General features: G+C 47.0%; 1 protein-coding gene across 4 annotated transcripts in view; it reads right to left on the minus strand.

Annotated features, from left to right (window-relative positions):
* Window positions 1-1,094: 1,094 nt before the first annotated feature.
* The window catches only part of LOC115100900, a 182,321-nt gene continuing 165,591 nt past the window's right edge, over window positions 1,095-17,824 (minus strand). For 3 of the 4 annotated variants that reach the window (XM_029619966.1, XM_029619963.1, XM_029619965.1), the window contains 2 exons: window positions 3,952-4,044; window positions 1,095-2,040 (listed from right to left, as the gene is read on the minus strand). In XM_029619966.1, coding sequence (XP_029475826.1) covers window positions 1,483-2,040; window positions 3,952-4,044 — 651 coding nt within the window. In that variant the 3' untranslated portion in view covers window positions 1,095-1,482. The remainder of the gene's footprint in view (window positions 2,041-3,951; window positions 4,045-17,824) is intronic. The other variant, XM_029619964.1, reaches the window with a different exon arrangement.

Genomic DNA, 17,824 nt, shown 5'->3' on the forward strand with positions numbered 1-17,824 from the left:
TGTCCCCTAAACAGAGAACACACTCAAGGTGTGAGTCTGTTATAGACATATTCCGATTACAAATCGGACATTTTTTAAACTCCGAAGCCATCTTTTCAGCAACAGCCATCGATGAAAAGAGGGAGGAAAAAATTCTGAGAGAAAAAGTTTTTACTTTAAGTAAAAACGAGACTAGTTCTTCACCGGCCGGTGAAAGAGAGAGAAAAAAATCCCTTTGTGGGAGAAAATGTTTTGAAATCAATGACTTTTCAGTCAGAAAAATGTGTGAGGAAAACTCACAGGACTCCTATCTCCGCAATGCTTACAGCAGCGCGGAAAAACGAAGACTAGAGAGAGAGACCCCTGTGGCAGAGAATACCATGGCATGCTGGGCATGCTCAGTGGGCTCAGAGCGCCAGTCAAAAGTTTCTAGAAACTTTGACAGAAAGTTTTCCCGCAATAGGGCTCCGTCAGTGACGTCACCCAGATGTGAGGACTAGCATCCTACTTGTCCTGGGATAAAGCAGCACACTAGCTTAAAAAAAAAAAAAGATTATTGTGGGGCCAGTGTACACATTGGCCCTGCAGGGCCGAGCAAACCCATCTCCCAGTGAAAGACTATTTTTGGTGGGGGATAGTGTTGCAGATCAGCCCATCCCCTCCTTTCTCTCTCTCTCTCTTTTTTTTTTTTTTTTTTATAAATGCTTCCCTGCTGCCCCCCTCCCCACCCTCTATCTCAATACCATGTACCCCCATCCTCCGGACCACATGAAACCCTGCTGGTAGTGAGGTAACCTTTTATCTGCTCTTGTTCTGATATGACAAGCTCTGGAAGCATAAGCTTATCATTTCAGAACAGTGCTGGAAGTGCCAGGAGGAGGGAAGAAATTACCTCGTTCTCAGCAGGGTTTCTTGTGGTCAGAGGGACAACAGGGCGGTACAATTGTGGGTGCGGAGAGGGGACAGCAGGGAAGCATTTATTAGAACAAAACAAAATGGAAAAGGAGGGGGTGGGGGTGATCTGCCATCCTCCCCAACCTTCCTCCGAAAAAGTAGTCTTTCAACAGGTTTTGGGTAGCTCAGCCCAGCAGGGCCAATGTACACCTACTGGAGAGGGGGGCTGTAACTGGGCTGCTGGCCCGCAAAGTTCTTTTCTTTTTTTTTTTTTTTTTTACTGTGCAATTTTAGCCGAATATCTTTGAAGATATCTGGTTAAGTAGAGTGTTATCCGGCCACACAAGGTAAATTAATCTAATCAGTTATATTTTTAAGTTTTTCGGCTACATGTAGCCGGATAACTTTAGAAGAGTATATTCAGCGGGCTGTTTAACCTGCTGAAAATGCAGAACAAGTTATCTGGTTAATTTTAGCTGGATAACTTGTTGACTCACTGGCTTACTGAATATGGATCTGTACAGATCTAACCACTATGTTTAAAGTAAATGAAGAAAAATCCTTGTCCAATGCAAATTAATTTGCTTTTGTTTTTTCTCTTTAACATGATTAAACTGTTCTTTGCAACTTCAGTTGGGTTTCCCTGACCAGAGCATGCTCTGCTATCCGTTTCTCTCCCAAGGAAGGCACTACTGGCGGCGACGGTGCTTCCTGATGCTTATTTATTTCTGACACAGGGAAGAAAGGCATGGATGTGGGTGAGGAATTTGTTTCTAAACTGGATATAGGTTGCTCTGTGTCCAGGTGCACTGCAACAATTTCCAATGTCTCCAGCCCAGCATCGGAAGAGGTTTTTGAAGGCTCAAGAAAGGAAATGACTTCGCTGGCACCAACGCCCACCTGTGTCGGTGTAATGTTCTGTGTTGTTACCAGTCTGCTGGACAGTGCAAGATGCATGTTGTTGCTTTGCTCAGTGGATGTAGTGGTGTTAGCCAGCAGGTTGTGTGTTGATGTGGTTGTAGCAAGCCCTTGGCCTTCTAAGGCTGAGTTTGCTGAACGACTGGATTTACCATTGACTAAACATCCATCCTTTTGGGCAAATTCCTTACGTAGAGCTGCAACCTGCACCTGAAGAAGCTCCCGGTGCTGCCACTCCATTTGCTCCACCTATGTAAATCACAGATCATTAAAGTAATTTATAAATGGGAAAATATTGGTATAAAAAACAAAGCTATTATTAATTCCGTATATATGTATAGATCATATGCTAAAGTAAAAAAACAGCAACAGCTGCTGCCACGTAATACCCTTCTACGGAAATGAATGTGCCAATTATGCAAAGTTTACCTCATGATCTCCAAAAACCCCATTAGTGCTTTTTAAAATGCACATAACACACTGCTGTTTCCACGCTGGTAAGTACATTCACTGCAACCTTCAGACATCTTAGGGGGAGGAGGAATAGCCTAGTGGTTAGAGCAGTGGACTATGACCCAGGAGACCAGGGTTCAAGTCCTGCTGTCGCTCCTTATGACCTTGGGCAAGTCACTTTACCCTCCATTGCCTCAGGTACAAACTTACAGGTCAATACAGTAAAGTGCAGCCGCAGTTAACCCGCTTTCTACTCACTTTTCGGCCGCGTTAGTCCAACCCGCGATACACTATCCCCTTTAACCTACTCTTACCGCCTCTTTAAATCACCGGGTAACCCCTTCCGCCCGCGGCATGTATATTACATGTAAACAAACAAATTAGCTATTCCCTTCCATACAGTAACGCGCGCCCCTGACTATCGCTTTTTTACCCTGCCGTTTTGCCACGTGTTTAACCTGCTAATTTACCGCCTACCCGTACCCCTGCGTTAGAGGCAGGGGTAAGGGTAGACTGCAAACTTTCCCCCAAAAGGAAACCTAAAAACCTAAAATCCCCTCCTCCCAAAGCGACTTGACATGTTACCAACTTACTTTTTGTTGCTTTCAGCCCCTTCCCTTCTCTGCCGTCCTCCGGAGGGGGCAGCCGGCGGCGAAAGCAGCCTGCAGCGGTCCCCCCCGCGCAGGTCCCGGTTCTCCTGCCTCAGCCCTCATCTGAAGATTGTGAAGTCAGGTAAGAGCCCACTGTTCTGTGCCCTCTCCAGTCATGGCGCGAGCGGAGCGAAGCGAAGCGTACTTTCATTGGCTTGAGCGCCCGTCAATTTGGGCGCTCAAGCCAATGAAGCACATGGACAGGCGGGTGATGTCACGCCCGCCCGTCCATGTGCTTTCATTGGCTGGAGCGCTCAAATTGACGGGCACTCAAGCCAATGAAAGTACGCTTCGCTCACGCCGTGACTGGAGAGGGCACAAAACAGTGGGCTCTTACCTGACTTCACAATCTTCAGATGAGGGCTGAGCCAGGAAAACCGAGACCTGCGTGGGGGGGACCGCTGCAAGCTGCTTTCGCCGCCGGCTGCCCCCTCCGGAGGACGGCAGAGAAGGGAAGGGGCTGAAAGCAACAAAAAGTAAGTTTTCATGGGTTAAAGTTGGGATCCACTTCCTGGTACCTGTCATTTCAAATGTCATTTGAAATGACAGGTACCAGCGCACCCAGGATACTGTATAGACCCTGTATTAAGCGCCTATACAGTAAAATGGGTTGCGCGGGCCTAACACGTCACAGACGCTTCTTGGACGCGGCTTGCATTTGTAAGCTATTTAAATACAGTATCGAGCGGTAGGTGAGCAGGACTGTGCGTGTGGCAAACGCGGGTGCGCCCGGCACCAACGCAGCTCTTCCTACCGCTCCTTACTGTATCGGCCTGTTAGATTGTAAGCCCTCTGGGGATAGAGAAATACCTACAGTACCTGAATGTAAACCGGTGTGATATCTTGATTGAGATCGAATGTCGGTATATAAAAATAATAAATAAAATAAATAAATCTTGCATTTTGCTGTGATTATAAATGTCCAATGGTCATACTGGTCCACCCAGTCTGACCACTGAAAGAATCGCCCAGTAATGCTGTTCATCTGACATTAGGATTTCAATATTCCTCTGAAGCACAAAAGCAAAGCTGAAAGAATGAGAGAAGGGAAAGATACCATTTTATTCACTTTCTTCTCTAGGTCATCCGATGTCCGGTACTGGTTCAGCTCCTCAGTCATCTGCATGTTGGCCTGAACAATGCTTGCAATCTGGACAAAGACAAAGGAGGATGCAACACTAAAACAAGTCAGTTTTTTTCTAACTCCTATTTACTCTACATTTCTTCCTGTAACCTGCTTAAGCTCATATCTGGACTCTACCAGCCATTGTGAAAGCCCCTGACACAGAAAATCTCTTTAGAAACCGAGCTTTTGCTGTAGCCTAAACACTTGGGGTGTCTAAACTGTGCTGAATCTCCTGTTTGTCTCCCTACACTCCTCCAAGAACTAAAGCATCACCTTGTGATATACCAGGTCATTGCCAAAGGGTGAAAACAACCTTCACAATTGCAGCCTGTAATGTAGGTAAGCAATGACAGAACTTGGCAGGGTACATTAGTAAATAGTATATGTTTATTTATTTAAAATTGCTTATAGTCTGCTCCCTCCAAAGTTTGGGGCAGGTTACAATCATACATACAAAATAAAATAAAAACATAAATCATATAACAAAAATAACACACACACAGATCATAAAAAACCAGAGCATAGCAAAGTATTCTTCATCAAAAACAAAAGTATTTATTAAGAGGTCTGGTTCCTGTATCAAATCTTTGAATGCACCATTAGGTCACTTTACCTCTTTGGCAAAGGATTGCCAAAGAGGTAAAGTGAGGAGACAAAACATTTTTCAGATATAGCAGAGAAAGAAGGGAGGCCCGAAGTGGTATAGTGAAATTGAAAGGTGACAAGGAGCACTGTGTGGAGAGACATGAAGAAATGGCGGAAATATTAAACAAATATTTCAATTCAGTGTTCATTCCAGGATACTGAAGGAGCTTAGAGATGAGCTGGCAGGTCCGCTGAATGACCTGTTCAAGAAGATCCCTGGAAATAGGAGTGGTGCCAAGTGATTTGAGAAGAGCAATGGTTGCCCCACTTCACAAGAGTGGTAGCAAAGAGGAGGCTGCAAACTATAGGCTGGTTAGCCTCATCTTGGTGGTGGGAAAATTAATGGAGACTCTGCTGAAAAAAAGGATAATGAACTATCTACGATCAGGAGGGTTGCTGGACCGGAGGCAGCATAGATTCTTATCAGACAAATCTGATTGATTTTTTTGAATGGATAACTAAAGAATTAGATCGAGGAAGAACACTTGATATAATCTTTTTTTTATCATTTAAAGGTTTATTATACTTATAACAGTGTCATATTCACAAACCAGCAAACATGATAACAGGTATACTTTCATAACAGAAATCAGCATACATATCACAACATGATGAGAAGATATACCGTACCCAGAGGATTAAAACCATAATAAAACATTATATATCATGAAAATACAACTGTGTTTTTCTCCCCTGCCCCCCCCCCCCTTCTCCATAGGTGAAACCAAATAATGAATTGTTGTAATGTGTGAATACCACTAACAACCGCCTGGTCCCTCCCCTGAAAGGCAATGGAAGTATTCTATGTTTAGGGCCGCAAAGCTCGTCAGGGAGAACCAGTGGATTGGGCGGATTTCCAACTGGAATATGCCTGCCAAGTTTTGTCAAATTTATGCATACTTTTATGCCGAAAAGCTGTTATTTTAGACAATAAATATATTTTTTCCACTTGCTGTTGAATGACTGCTTTTGATGGTACTCTGGCATCCTTCCAGGTCCTTGCAATTTCCAAACGGGTGGCCAGTCTAACATAATGAGCCAACCTATTAAAATCATCCGACAATCCCACAAACTTGAGCCCAAGTAATGCCTGAGCCGGTCCAAAAACTGGTAGGCCAGGCATCATGTCTCCCATCCATTGTCTATAGCCGACCATAGTGCCTGTAAAACAGGGCAATCCCACCACATACGGATAAAAGTGCCCACCTTCCTGCACTTCCTCCAGCAGTGCTCAGAGACCCGGGGCATAAATTTGTGTAACCGCTGCGGATACATATACCATCGATACATAACCTTATAGGCATTTTCGATCATGGATGCAGCTATATAACCTTTCCCAAGTCCTTGGAATATCGTCTTCCACTGCTGATTAGGGATAACCATCCCCAAGTCTCGTTCCCATGCAAGTTGAAAGTTTGATTTTGTTCCATCCGCCCTTGCCAATAATTGATAAATTCCCGACAACAGCTGACTAGAAGTGTCAGCTTTCTTACACAATTTTTCAAAAGAGGATTGACCAAGTGTCAAATGCGGGCAGATCTGGGTGGTTCTAGCAAAATGAGCTAGCTGCATATATGGGAAATAAGCTGAATCGGGTAAATTATACTGACGCTGCAAATCAGCAAAGGATTTAATCCCTTTTGAACCCCATATATGATCCCATTCCAAAATTCCCCGTCTCCTCCAAATTTGGAAGGCCGGATTTTCTTGTCCAGGTCTAAACTCTTTATTGTCATAAAGACTAGTGCTAACATGGTATTCTCTCCATCCCAAGAGTCTTTCTCCCTGCTGATACCATAACGATAAGGTATCTAAAATGGAGGAAGATAGTGCGGTTCCTGGATCCACAATCCAAGTCCTCCTTGGTTGCCAAATGAGGTTCCTTAATGGGGTGCCCCCAAAAAGTTCCTGATTAATTTGTATCCACTGTTTGGGATTTTTCCCTTTATGCCAATCTACCACTTTTTTAAAGTGAGCAGCCCAGTAATAACGGGAAATATCCGGAACACCAAGCCCGCCCAGCGCCTTAGTCTGAAAGAGCACGCTCCGGGCTACCCTCGGCCTCCGCCCAGATGAAATTCATACATTTCCGTTGCCAGATTTGAAGTTGGGACGCTGGAACTTGTATGGGAAGCGTTTGAAAGAGGTACAATAATTTTGGTAATAATGACATTTTGAATACCGCCATCCGTCCTATCCATGAGATGTGATATCTGCTCCATTCTTCCATCTCTCTAACCAATTTTTTCCATAAAGGTACATAATTGAGAGTAAAGAGATCATGTGACGCACTGAGTTGCACTCCTAAGTACTTAATATGAGACGATGCCCATCGGAATGGGAATTGTCCCTTTAGGTGGGAAACGGTATGGGAGGCGAGGTTAATGTTCAAAATCTCTGATTTCTCCCAGTTAACCCTAAAACCCGAAACTCTGCTAAATGCATCCATCTCTGAAATCAAATGAGTGAGTGATAGTTCGGGTCTAGTGAGTGTGAGCAGGATGTTGTCTGCATAGAGGGAGAGTTTAGACGAGATCCGTCCCATCGTTAACCTCTTAATAGCCTCCTGCTCTAAGAACAATGCGAAAAGTAATGGGGATAGTGGACAACCCTGTCTGGTACCTCGTCCAACTGTAAAATTTGGAGAGTAACCGCCATTGATCTTTAAGCAAACCTGAGGGGCATTATATAATTGCCTTAACCATTGCAAAAAAGGGGCACCAAATCCCATACTCTCCAAAGTACAGAACAGATATGGCCAGTGAACCATATCGAACGCCTTTTCGGCATCTATGGACAAGGCTATGGTTGGGATTTGATACCTTTTCGCAAACCAAATACTGTCAAAAATCTTGTGAACGTTGTCCGGAGTTGTCCTCCCAGGAATAAACCCCGACTGATCTGTATGGACAAGCTGCGAAATATAACAATTTAACCGGTTGGCCAGTATCTTCGCCAGAATTTTTACATCAATGTTTAACAGAGATATAGCAAATGTTGCTTACCTGATGTAACAGGTGTTCTCACAGGACAGCAGGATGTTAGTCCTCACAAATGGGTGACATCGAGGATGGAGCCCACCACGGAAAACTTCTGTCAAAGTTTAAACAGAACTTTGACTGGCCCCTACTGGGCATGCCCAGCAAGGCACTGACCCTGCAGCCAGCAGGGGTCTCCCTTCAGTCTGATTTTCAAAGCTACAGGCAGTGCCTAAAAAGTAAAAACAAAACAAACCCAACACCGTGGGGTGGCGGGCGGGTTTCGTGAGGACTAACATCCTGCTGTCCTGTGAGAACACCTGTTACATCAGGTAAGCAACATTTGCTTTCTCACAGGACAAGCAGGATGGTTGTCCTCACAAATGGGTGAGTACCGAGCTGAGGATGTCCTGACTTGCACCAAATGCACCCAACGACGTGCAACAGGCACAACAACTGGGGTGGAATTTGGTAAGGGCATCCGCACCCTACCGGGAAGGTGGAAGGGTGTTGGTACATCATGTTGGAAAAAGGTTACACAAGACAGATTGGCTGAAGATGGAGTCCTGTCTTCCAGCTTTGTCCAAACAATAGTGGGCTGCAAAGGTATGGAGAGAACTCCAGGTTGCAGCTTTACAGATGTCAGGAAGCGGCACCGATCGAAGGTGTGCTACTGAAGTCGCCATGGCCCTCACAGAGTGTGCTTTTACACGGTCTTGAAAAGGAATGCCTGCTTGCTGATAGCAAAAAGAAATGCAGTCCGCCAACCAGGAGGAAAGAGCCTGCTTACCCACAGGTTGTCCTAACTTGTTAGGATGGAAAGAGGCAAATAATTGAGTGCTCTTCCTGTGAGTAACTGTACGGTCTAGATAAAAAGCTAGAGCTCGTTTACAGTCAAGGGTATGCAGAGTCTGTTCCCCGGAGTTGGAGTGGGGCCTGGGAAAAAAGATAGGTAGTATGATGGATTGATTAATATGAAACTCTGAAACTACCTTAGGTAAGAATTTAGGGTGAGTGCGGAGTACCGCCCGGTCCTGCAGGAGTTTAGTGTAAGGCGGATAGGTAACTAGGGCCTGTAATTCACTAACTCTGCGAGCTGAAGTGATAGCCAAAAGGAATAACACTTTCCATGTGAGATATTTTAGGTCACAGGAGTGCAGAGGTTCGAAAGGTGGTTTCATAAGGCGACCAAGAACCAGATTAAGGTCCCAAGATGGGGCCGGAGGACGTAAAGGTGGCTTCAGATGGAGCAAGCCTTTAAGAAAGCGTGTTACCAGGGGTTGTACTGAAATAGGGACACCCTCTATACCTTTATGGAAAGCGGCTACCGCACTGACATGCATCCTAATGGAAGAGGTTTTAAGACCTGATTCCGATAGATGCCATAAATAGTCCAAGAACTTAGAGATTGGACAGGAAAGGGGATCAAGGGACTGAGAAGTGCACCATGATGTGTACCTTTTCCATTTATACGAATAGGATCTTCTGGTGGAGGGCTTTCGTGAAGCTATCAGGACACGAGAAACCGAATCCGAAAGGTTAAAAGGCTGAAGGACTAACCTTTCAACATCCATGCCGTCAGGGACAAGGCTTGGAGGTTGGGATGGAGGAGGCATCCGTCGTTCTGAGTGAGCAGATGCGGATCCGTTCCCAGAGGGATGTGCCTGCGGATGGAGTGATCCTGGAGTATGGGAAACCACACCTGGCGTGGCCAGTGGGGTGCTATCAGGATCATGGTTCCTCCGTCCTGGCGAAGCTTCACGAGAGCCCTTGACAGAAGAGGAAGTGGAGGGAATGCATAGAGCAGACCTGTCATCCACTTGAGGGAGAAGGCATCCCTCGGCCGAGAGTGCTAGCTTCGAATGAGAGAGCAGTAATCGTCCACTTTGTGGTTCTGAGGGGACGCAAAGAGGTCTATGCGGGGAGAACCCCACTTGTGAAACAGAGAGGTCGCTACGAGAGGATCGAGTGACCACTCGTGCGGTTGGAAGACCCGGCTCAGCTGGTCTGCCAATACATTGTCCACTCCCGGCAGGTAAGTGGCTCTGAGGTACATGGAGTGGGAGAGGGCTTCTGCCCAAATCTGCGCAGCTTCTTGACACAGAAGGAAGGAGCCTGTCCCTCCCTGCTTGTTTATGTACCACATGGCCACTTGGTTGTCTGTCTGGATTAAGATTATCTGATTCGATAGATGATCTTTGAACGTTCTGAGCGCGTAGCGGATTGCTCGAAGTTCCAAAAAATTTATCTGGTGTTCGGCTTCCTTTGGTGACCATAACCCTTGGGTTTGGAAATCGTCCACATGGGCCCCCCAACCGATGTGGGAAGCGTCGGTGGTTAGGATTACTTGTGGATCTGGTAGGAGAAAAGGTAAGCCCTGAAGGAGATTGACTTGAGTCGTCCACCAGGTTAAAGACAGGCGAAGCGCTTGTGTAACTGTGACTATGGAGGACAGACGCTGAGAAGCTTGAGTCCATTGGTGTCGCAGAGTCCATTGTGTTACTCTCATGGCTAGTCGGGTCATGGGAGTGACTTGAACCGAGGATGCCATGTGTCCTAGGAGAATGAGGAATTGGCGAGCCGTGGTAGTGTCTTGAGACTGGAGCTGGCGAGCTAGGGACATGAGAGTTTGGACCCGTTGAAGCGGAAGGTAGGCCTTTGCCTGTAAGGTGTCCAAGTCTGCCCCAATGAAAGATAAGGTTTGAGATGGGACTAAGCAAGATTTCTCGTAATTGACAAGAAACCCTAAGGAAAGGAGTGTGTTGATTGTCAATTTTAGGGAGGATTGAGCAATCTGAGGGGTGGAGGCCCTGATTAGCCAATCGTCCAGATAGGGGTAGATGTGGACACCTTCCTTCCTGAGGAATGCTGCTACCACTACGAGGCATTTGGTGAAGACTCGTGGAGCAGATGCCAGACCGAAAGGTAGTACTCGGTATTGATAATGGTCGCGGCCTACCAGAAACCGCAGATACTTGCGATGGGATTGTGTTATCGCAATGTGGGTATAAGCATCTTTTAGGTCGAGAGAGCACAGCCAATCCCCCTTTTGCAGCAGAGGGAGTAGCGCGCCCAGGGTTACCATCTTGAACTTCTCTTTTTGAAGGTACTTGTTGAGGGCCCGAAGGTCCAAAATGGGACGTAGCCCCCCTGACTTCTTTGGTATTAGAAAGTACCGGGAGTAGAATCCCTTTCCCCGTTGAGAGGGAGGGACGGGTTCTATAGCATTTGATTGCAAAAGAAGGGACACTTCCTGTTGTAATTGAGTCAAATGGCTGGATAGACTCCATGCTTGAAGAGGCGGGGAGTCTGCCGGAAGAGTTATGAAGTTGAGGTGGTAACCCTGTGCGATAATGGCCAGCACCCACTGATCTGAGGTAATCTGTATCCAACGCTGTAAAAAGTGGTACAGACGACCTCCCACAGGGATGTCGGGAAGCGGGATGTGGCATGTGCTCCGTACCGGGAAGTCAAAGGCCCGCCGCAGGCCCCGGAGGTGGGGCTACAGCAGGTCTTTGTTTCCTAGGCTGACGTGGCTGAGGTCTGCTGGAGGATCGAGCCGGACGAGGCCTAGCCGACGGAGGATAGTAACGACGTGGCCGAAAGAAAGACTTTTTAGAGTCCTTCTTAGGCGGTGGTTTGGAGGATACCTCAGATGGAACAGACGAAAGTTGCTTCAACGTCTCGTGGTGATCCTTTAATTCTGCCACAATTTGTTGAATCTGTTCTCCAAACAGATTGTCCAGTAAGCAGGGTAAATCGGCTAGACGATCCTGGACCTCTGGGCGAAGGTTGGATGACTTTAACCAAGCCCAACGTCTGGCTGAGATGGCAGTAGCTGAGACTTTAGTGGAAGCATCGAAGATATCGTAGGCCGTTCTAATCTCGTGCTTCCCAGCCTCAAATCCTTTGTGAAGAAGGGCTTGAAGCTGTGGCTGGTATTGGTCCGGTAACGTGTCAGCGTAGTCCTGCATCTGTTTAAGGATGGCTCTGTTGTATTGAGTCATGTAAAGTTGATATGAAGCTATGCGAGATATCAACATAGCCCCATGATACACTTTCCGTCCCACACTATCCAGGAATTTATTGTCCTTGACAGGGGGAGTGGAAGAGTGTGGTTTTAGGCGCTTGGCCTTCTTTTGCGCGGACTCAACTACAACAGAGCGATGATCCAGTTGAGGCTTCTGAAATCCTGGTGCTGACTGGACGAGGTATGTGGAGTCAGCTTTCTTATTAACTGGTGACACAGATGAAGGGGATTCCCAGTTTTTCTTTAAAAGATCCAGAAATACCTGGTGAATGGGGATGGAAGCGATGATTTTTGGAGCATCCAGAAATTGGAGCAGTTCCATCATTTGGTGCCTGTCATCAGTCTCAGATTGCAGCTGAAAAGGTACAATTTCTGACATCTCCTTTACAAAATTAATAAAGGAGAGATCCTCAGGAGGAGATCGTTTTCTACTCTCTGTAGGAGATGGTGGTGAAGGCAAATCTGTATCAGAAGATGTATCATCACCCCAGGTATCATAAGGATCATGTGGGGCTTGCAGCCCTGAAGGACCTGGTTGAGGATCCAAAGGCATCGATGGAAATCTGGATGGAATCGGTGCTGCAAGCGGAACTGGGAACGGCATCGAGGGCTTCGGGACTGCCGATGGAATCGGTGCCGGTCTTGGAATCGATGGAGCCGAGGGATAGATCGGTGGAGAGGTATGCGAAGGCACCGATGGGACTACCCCGGACGGGGGAATCAGAAACGGTGTTTCTCCTGCCGATGAGAATCCTGTCGGAGACGATGGTGTAGTCGGTGCTACTGGAATCACCGATGGAAGTGCCGTCATAAGTGCGTCCATGCGGCGTAGTAGCGGTGCTAGGGCGTCCAGCAAAGGCTCGGTGGTCGGTTCCCTCCTCGGTGGCGGAGTCGGTGCCGGAATCGGTGCCGGTGGAGGCTGGAACCTTTGCATCGCTTTCTCGATGGCTTCCTGGACCAGCCGGTCCAGTTCTGCCCGGAGACCAGAGGTAACGATACCCGGCTCGACGGGAGAGGGAGGCTGAGGCAGAGCCGGAGGGACCACCGTAACCGGTGGGATCACGGCTCCCACACCCGGAGAGGGTGAGGGTTTCCTCGATGCCTGCGAACGAGACGTGGACGGTGCCAGGTCTGACCGAGGCTTTTTTGTCGGTGGCTCGGCCTGTGCAGAGGTCGATGGCTGTGGATCCTCGACGGGCCGAGACTTGTGCCGCCGATGGCGATGTTTGTCCTTCCGATCTCCTCGCCCATCCGGGGAGGGGATAGGAGTCGACGGCCGAGAAGTCATCGGTGGTGGACGGTCACCGGAGGGTTGACGGTGATGGTGCAACTTTGACGGTGCCGGTTCCGATGACGTCGATGCTATCGATGGTGTTGGGGTGGGTGCATGGAAGAGGAGCCCCATCTTCTCCATCCTGGCTTTACGACCCTTAGGTGTCATTAGGGCACATTTAGTGCAAGTGAGGACATCATGCTCACTACCCAAACACAAAACACAGACCCTATGGGGGTCTGTGATTGACATAGTCCGGGTGCAATCCGGACAACGACGGAACCCCGTCGCCATGGCCTAGGGCCAAATTTAGCCACGGGATCGGTAAGTGCCAACAGGCCTCAAGGGCCAAAATCGACGGCAGTCGATAAAAAACGGCAAAAAACTTACCGGATTCCGCGAAGGTGACAAAAATTTGTCAAAGGGAGACCCCTGAGGGGCAAATTTTCTTCGGAAAGAAAAAAAACCGAATTCCTGTCAGGAACATGGTAAGAGAGCTCCTTTCACCGCGTGGCAACTGCTGCGCGGAAAAAAGAAGACTGAAGGGAGACCCCTGCTGGCTGCAGGGTCAGTGCCTTGCTGGGCATGCCCAGTAGGGGCCAGTCAAAGTTCTGTTTAAACTTTGACAGAAGTTTTCCGTGGTGGGCTCCATCCTCGATGTCACCCATTTGTGAGGACAACCATCCTGCTTGTCCTGTGAGAAAGGCCGGTACGAGCCACAAAGAGAGGGATCCCTACCGGGCTTCAATAAAATAGTTATCCCAGCCGTGTTAGCTTGGGAGGACAAAGCGGATCCCGCCCTCAGTGAATTAAAGAAATTAAGAAGAATGGGCGCCAGTACTGTGGCAAACTGTTTGTAAAATCTGGGCGTATATCCGTCCAACCCAGGTGATTTACCCAGTTTGAGAGTTTTAATAGCTTCTGTGACTTCTAATAAAGTAATATCCTTATCCATGAACTGCCTTTGTGTAGCTGTTAATTCTGGTAGAGGGATGTCCGATAGATAATGAGATATGGCCTCAGCAGATATCTTAGAGTCTGTACTGTAAAGCTGAGCATAAAATTGATGGAATCGTTGCCTAATCGAAGTGTTATCTGTCAGCATAACACCGTCTGCGCTCTTAATTTTAAGAATAGTGGCTTGAGCTTGTTTACGTTTTAACGTTTGCGCTAGATACTTCCCCGCTTTATTCCCTCCCTCAAAAAACCTCTGTTGCGCCAGGGTTAACTGGTGAGCAATCTTTGCCGAATCTAGTTGCGCTATTTTGTCTTTAGTCTCTTGAATAGCCTGTAATGTCATGAGGTTAGTAGGATCGCCCATATGGGAATGTTCTAATCCTTTAAGATGCAATAGTAACCCCTGCCTGTCCTTATCTGTCTGTTTTTTAACAAATGTGGCTCGTGAGATAAACGAACCGCGCAGGACACATTTCAGGCAGTCCCATACAATCCCAGGATCCATCCCCTCAGTATCATTAGTATTTAGATAATCCTGTATTTCCTTAGCGATCTGGCGTTGAAACTCACTGTCTTCCAATAAGGAGTCATTTAGGCGCCAAAAACGTTGCCCCCTATCATAATTTTGAATTTGTAGGGTGAACCATATTGGTGAATGATCCGACCAGACGATCGGTTCAATATCCACGGCTTGAACCATATTTATTCGCAGCCTGTCCAACAGGAACATATCCAAACGAGAATAACTGCTGTGAGGATGCGAATAAAATGAATAACAGCGGGATTTGGGAAAGCGAGAACGCCATATATCTATCCCAGAAATCAGGGATTGGACGTTTTTTAAAGCTTTCCGGACTAAAGTGGAATCAGAACTGCGCCCCGTTGAATTGTTTAGTGTTGGATTAAGGGTCGTGTTAAAATCTCCACCCAGTATCACACTCCCTTCTGCCTTATCTGCGATGGTAGTATACAATTGTGTGTAAAAAAACCTCTTTTTGAGAAGTCGGACCATATATCAATATAAGGGAATACAGCTCAGACCCCACTCTGATATTGAGTAGTAAATACCGCCCTTGAGAGTCGGCGTGGGAGTTCAGCAACTCATATTGTAAATCCTTATTTATAAGTATCCCCACCCCCGCATATTTAGCGTCTTTGGTTGCAGCAGCCCAATATTGATGTGGATAATGAACATTTTTTAGTAATGCCTCATACCGCTTTCTAAGGTGCGTCTCCTGTAAGTATATCACATCTGCCTTCAAACGACCCATTTCCTGAAAGAGGAGCCTACGCTTCCGCCCGGAGTTTAGGCCCTTAACATTGAGAGATACAAATTTAATAGTAGCCATTTAGATTGCTTGGACCCTCCGTTCCATGCTGTACAGACCAGATAAGCTCGGTGGGGCCTGATGCAGGTAATAATATAGGGCCCAGCCAAAGGGATGGCTTCCAACTGAAAAAGGTAAACCATGGCAGACATATGTGTTAGCACACCAAACAATCCCCGCTGTGGAACCACATTTATACCTATGGAGAAAAGATATCCCCCCCACCCTCCCCCTCCCCCTTTGAACCTCCTGGGAAGGATGAAATCGTTCCCAGCATCTACTGGAAGAAAGGCCCATCCTGAAGCTAGAACGAAGCCCCCACCCCCACAAGTACCGTGTATTGCTATCGCAGCTAATTATCACACCCGATGCATGAAATCAAATATATGAAACCCAAACACTTGGAGAACCGCTTCATACGGAACCAAGACCAACAGAATAATACTGTGTTGTTGCCCACAGGGCGCCAGAGCTTTGGCAAGCTGACCTGAAAAGAAAAAGAATGTAAAGTCACAAAAGTCAAGTTAGAGCGCCTTCCTTGAGGCCGTCACTAGGGTTTCTTCTCAGTCTTCTACCCCCTTTGGGAACTCGCTGCCATCTGGGTATCTCCGTGCGGCGACCCTTAGGGACCTTAGGGTCCAGAGCTGGGACCTCCACCATCATGCCCGCCTCCTTTACCGCCTGGACTGCGTCTTCAAAAGTATGAGCCTTGAAGGATTTCCCATCCACTTGGAACCATATTCCAAATGGGAAGAGCCAACGATAACGCACTTTTGCTGCTGTGAGGGCCGTGGTGATTGGTTTAAAAGCTAATTGCTTCCGTAAGGTAGTAGCAGCCAGGTCCGCATACACTGCAATATCGTGTTCTTCCCACCGCCAGTATTGTTGTTGCCTCGCTGCTGTAGCGATTTTATCCTTATACATAAAGGAATGGAAGCAGACCACTATGTCTCTGGGGGTATTTCCTACCCTAGGTCCCAGCGATCTGTGGGCTCTCTCGATCTGGGTGCTGTAAGAGGGCTCCCCATCTCTATGCACTTGTTCCCCCATGATCACAGCACAAATCCGCCTAATCACTGAAACACAGTCCTTATATTCTTCACTTTCTGGCACACCTTTGAAACGCAAGTTACAGCGTCTATTTCTATTTTCAATGTCCTCGAGCTTATCAGCAAGCTCCGTTTGCTGAATCTGTAGGGCAGAGAGATCTTTTTGTTGTGCAGTCCAGCGCTCTTCATGGTCATCAAGGCGCGTGTCAGCCTCCGCCAGCTGGCGTGCCATGGTTGCATGCTCTTCCCTCATTTCTTGTAATGTATTAGCAATTTCAGCTTTAAACGATTTGATATCTTTGCGAAGCTCAATGAACCAGGAGCGCATTTCTGCGCGAATCGAGGAGTCATCCGTCGGACCTCGCTCTGCACACTCAGGATCCTCCACGTCTCGCATCTCAGAATCCGCCGCCATTTTGTGCGCCTCGACCTCCGGATCATCCCCGAGCTTATTATAGGAGAATTTTTGAAAATCGAAGGTATTTTTTTTCGCAGTCATGGTCCTCTAATGGTCTGCTATCAAATGCGTTTGGTTTCAGGTCAAAACGCCACGATTAACGCAAATTATTCTCCGTAAAAGCTCCGGTGGGTGAGGAGCCCCGCTCTTAGGCGTCCAGCATGGGAAGTGATGTCACTTCCTCCTCCACACTTGATATAATCTACTTGGATTTCAGCAAAGCTTTCGATACAATCCCGCATAGGAGGTTTGTGAATAAAATGAAAAGCATGGGAGTGAGCACCAAAGTGGTGATGTGGACTACAAACTAGTTGATGGATAGAAGACAGCATGTAATGGTAAATGGAACCTACTCTGAAGAGAACAGTGTTAAGTGGAGTGCCACAAGGATCGGTGTTGGGACTGGTTCTGTTCAATATCTTTGTGACATTGAGGAAGGGGTAGAAGATAAAGTTTGTCTATTTGGGGATGATATTAAGATCTGCAACAGAGTGGACACACCAGAAGGAGTAGAGACAATGAAACATGATTTAAGAAAGCTTGAACAGTGGTCAAAGATATGGCAGCTGGGATTCAATGCCAAGAGGGCTGAAAGACTTGTGCACAGACCAAGAGAGGGACCTTGGGGTGATAGTGACTAGCAAACTGAAGATTGTGAAGCAATGTGACAAGGCGATAGCTAAAGCCAGAAGAATGCTGGGCGGCACAGAGAGAGGAATAACCAGTAAGAAAAAGGAGTTGATAATCTCCTTTGTACAGGTCCTTGGTGAGAACTCACCTGGAGTACTGTGTTCAGTTCTGAACACTGTATCTCAAAAGGGATAGAGTCAGGATGGAAGTGGTCCAGAGAAGAGCAACCAAAATGTTGTTGTTGGTGGTGGGGGTCTCCATTGAATGACTTATGAAAGGGTGAAGGATCTAAATATGTATACCCTGGAAGAGAGGAGGTGCAGGGGTGATATAATACAGACCTTCAGATACCTGAAAGGTTTTAATGATGCACAAACTTGAAGCCTTTCCATTGGAAAGGAAATAGTAGAACTAGGGAATCACGAAATGAAACTTGAGGGGGGACATCTCAGAACCA

The sequence above is a fragment of the Rhinatrema bivittatum genome, chromosome 11 (assembly GCF_901001135.1).
Source record: "Rhinatrema bivittatum chromosome 11, aRhiBiv1.1, whole genome shotgun sequence".
NCBI lineage: Eukaryota > Metazoa > Chordata > Amphibia > Gymnophiona > Rhinatrematidae > Rhinatrema > Rhinatrema bivittatum.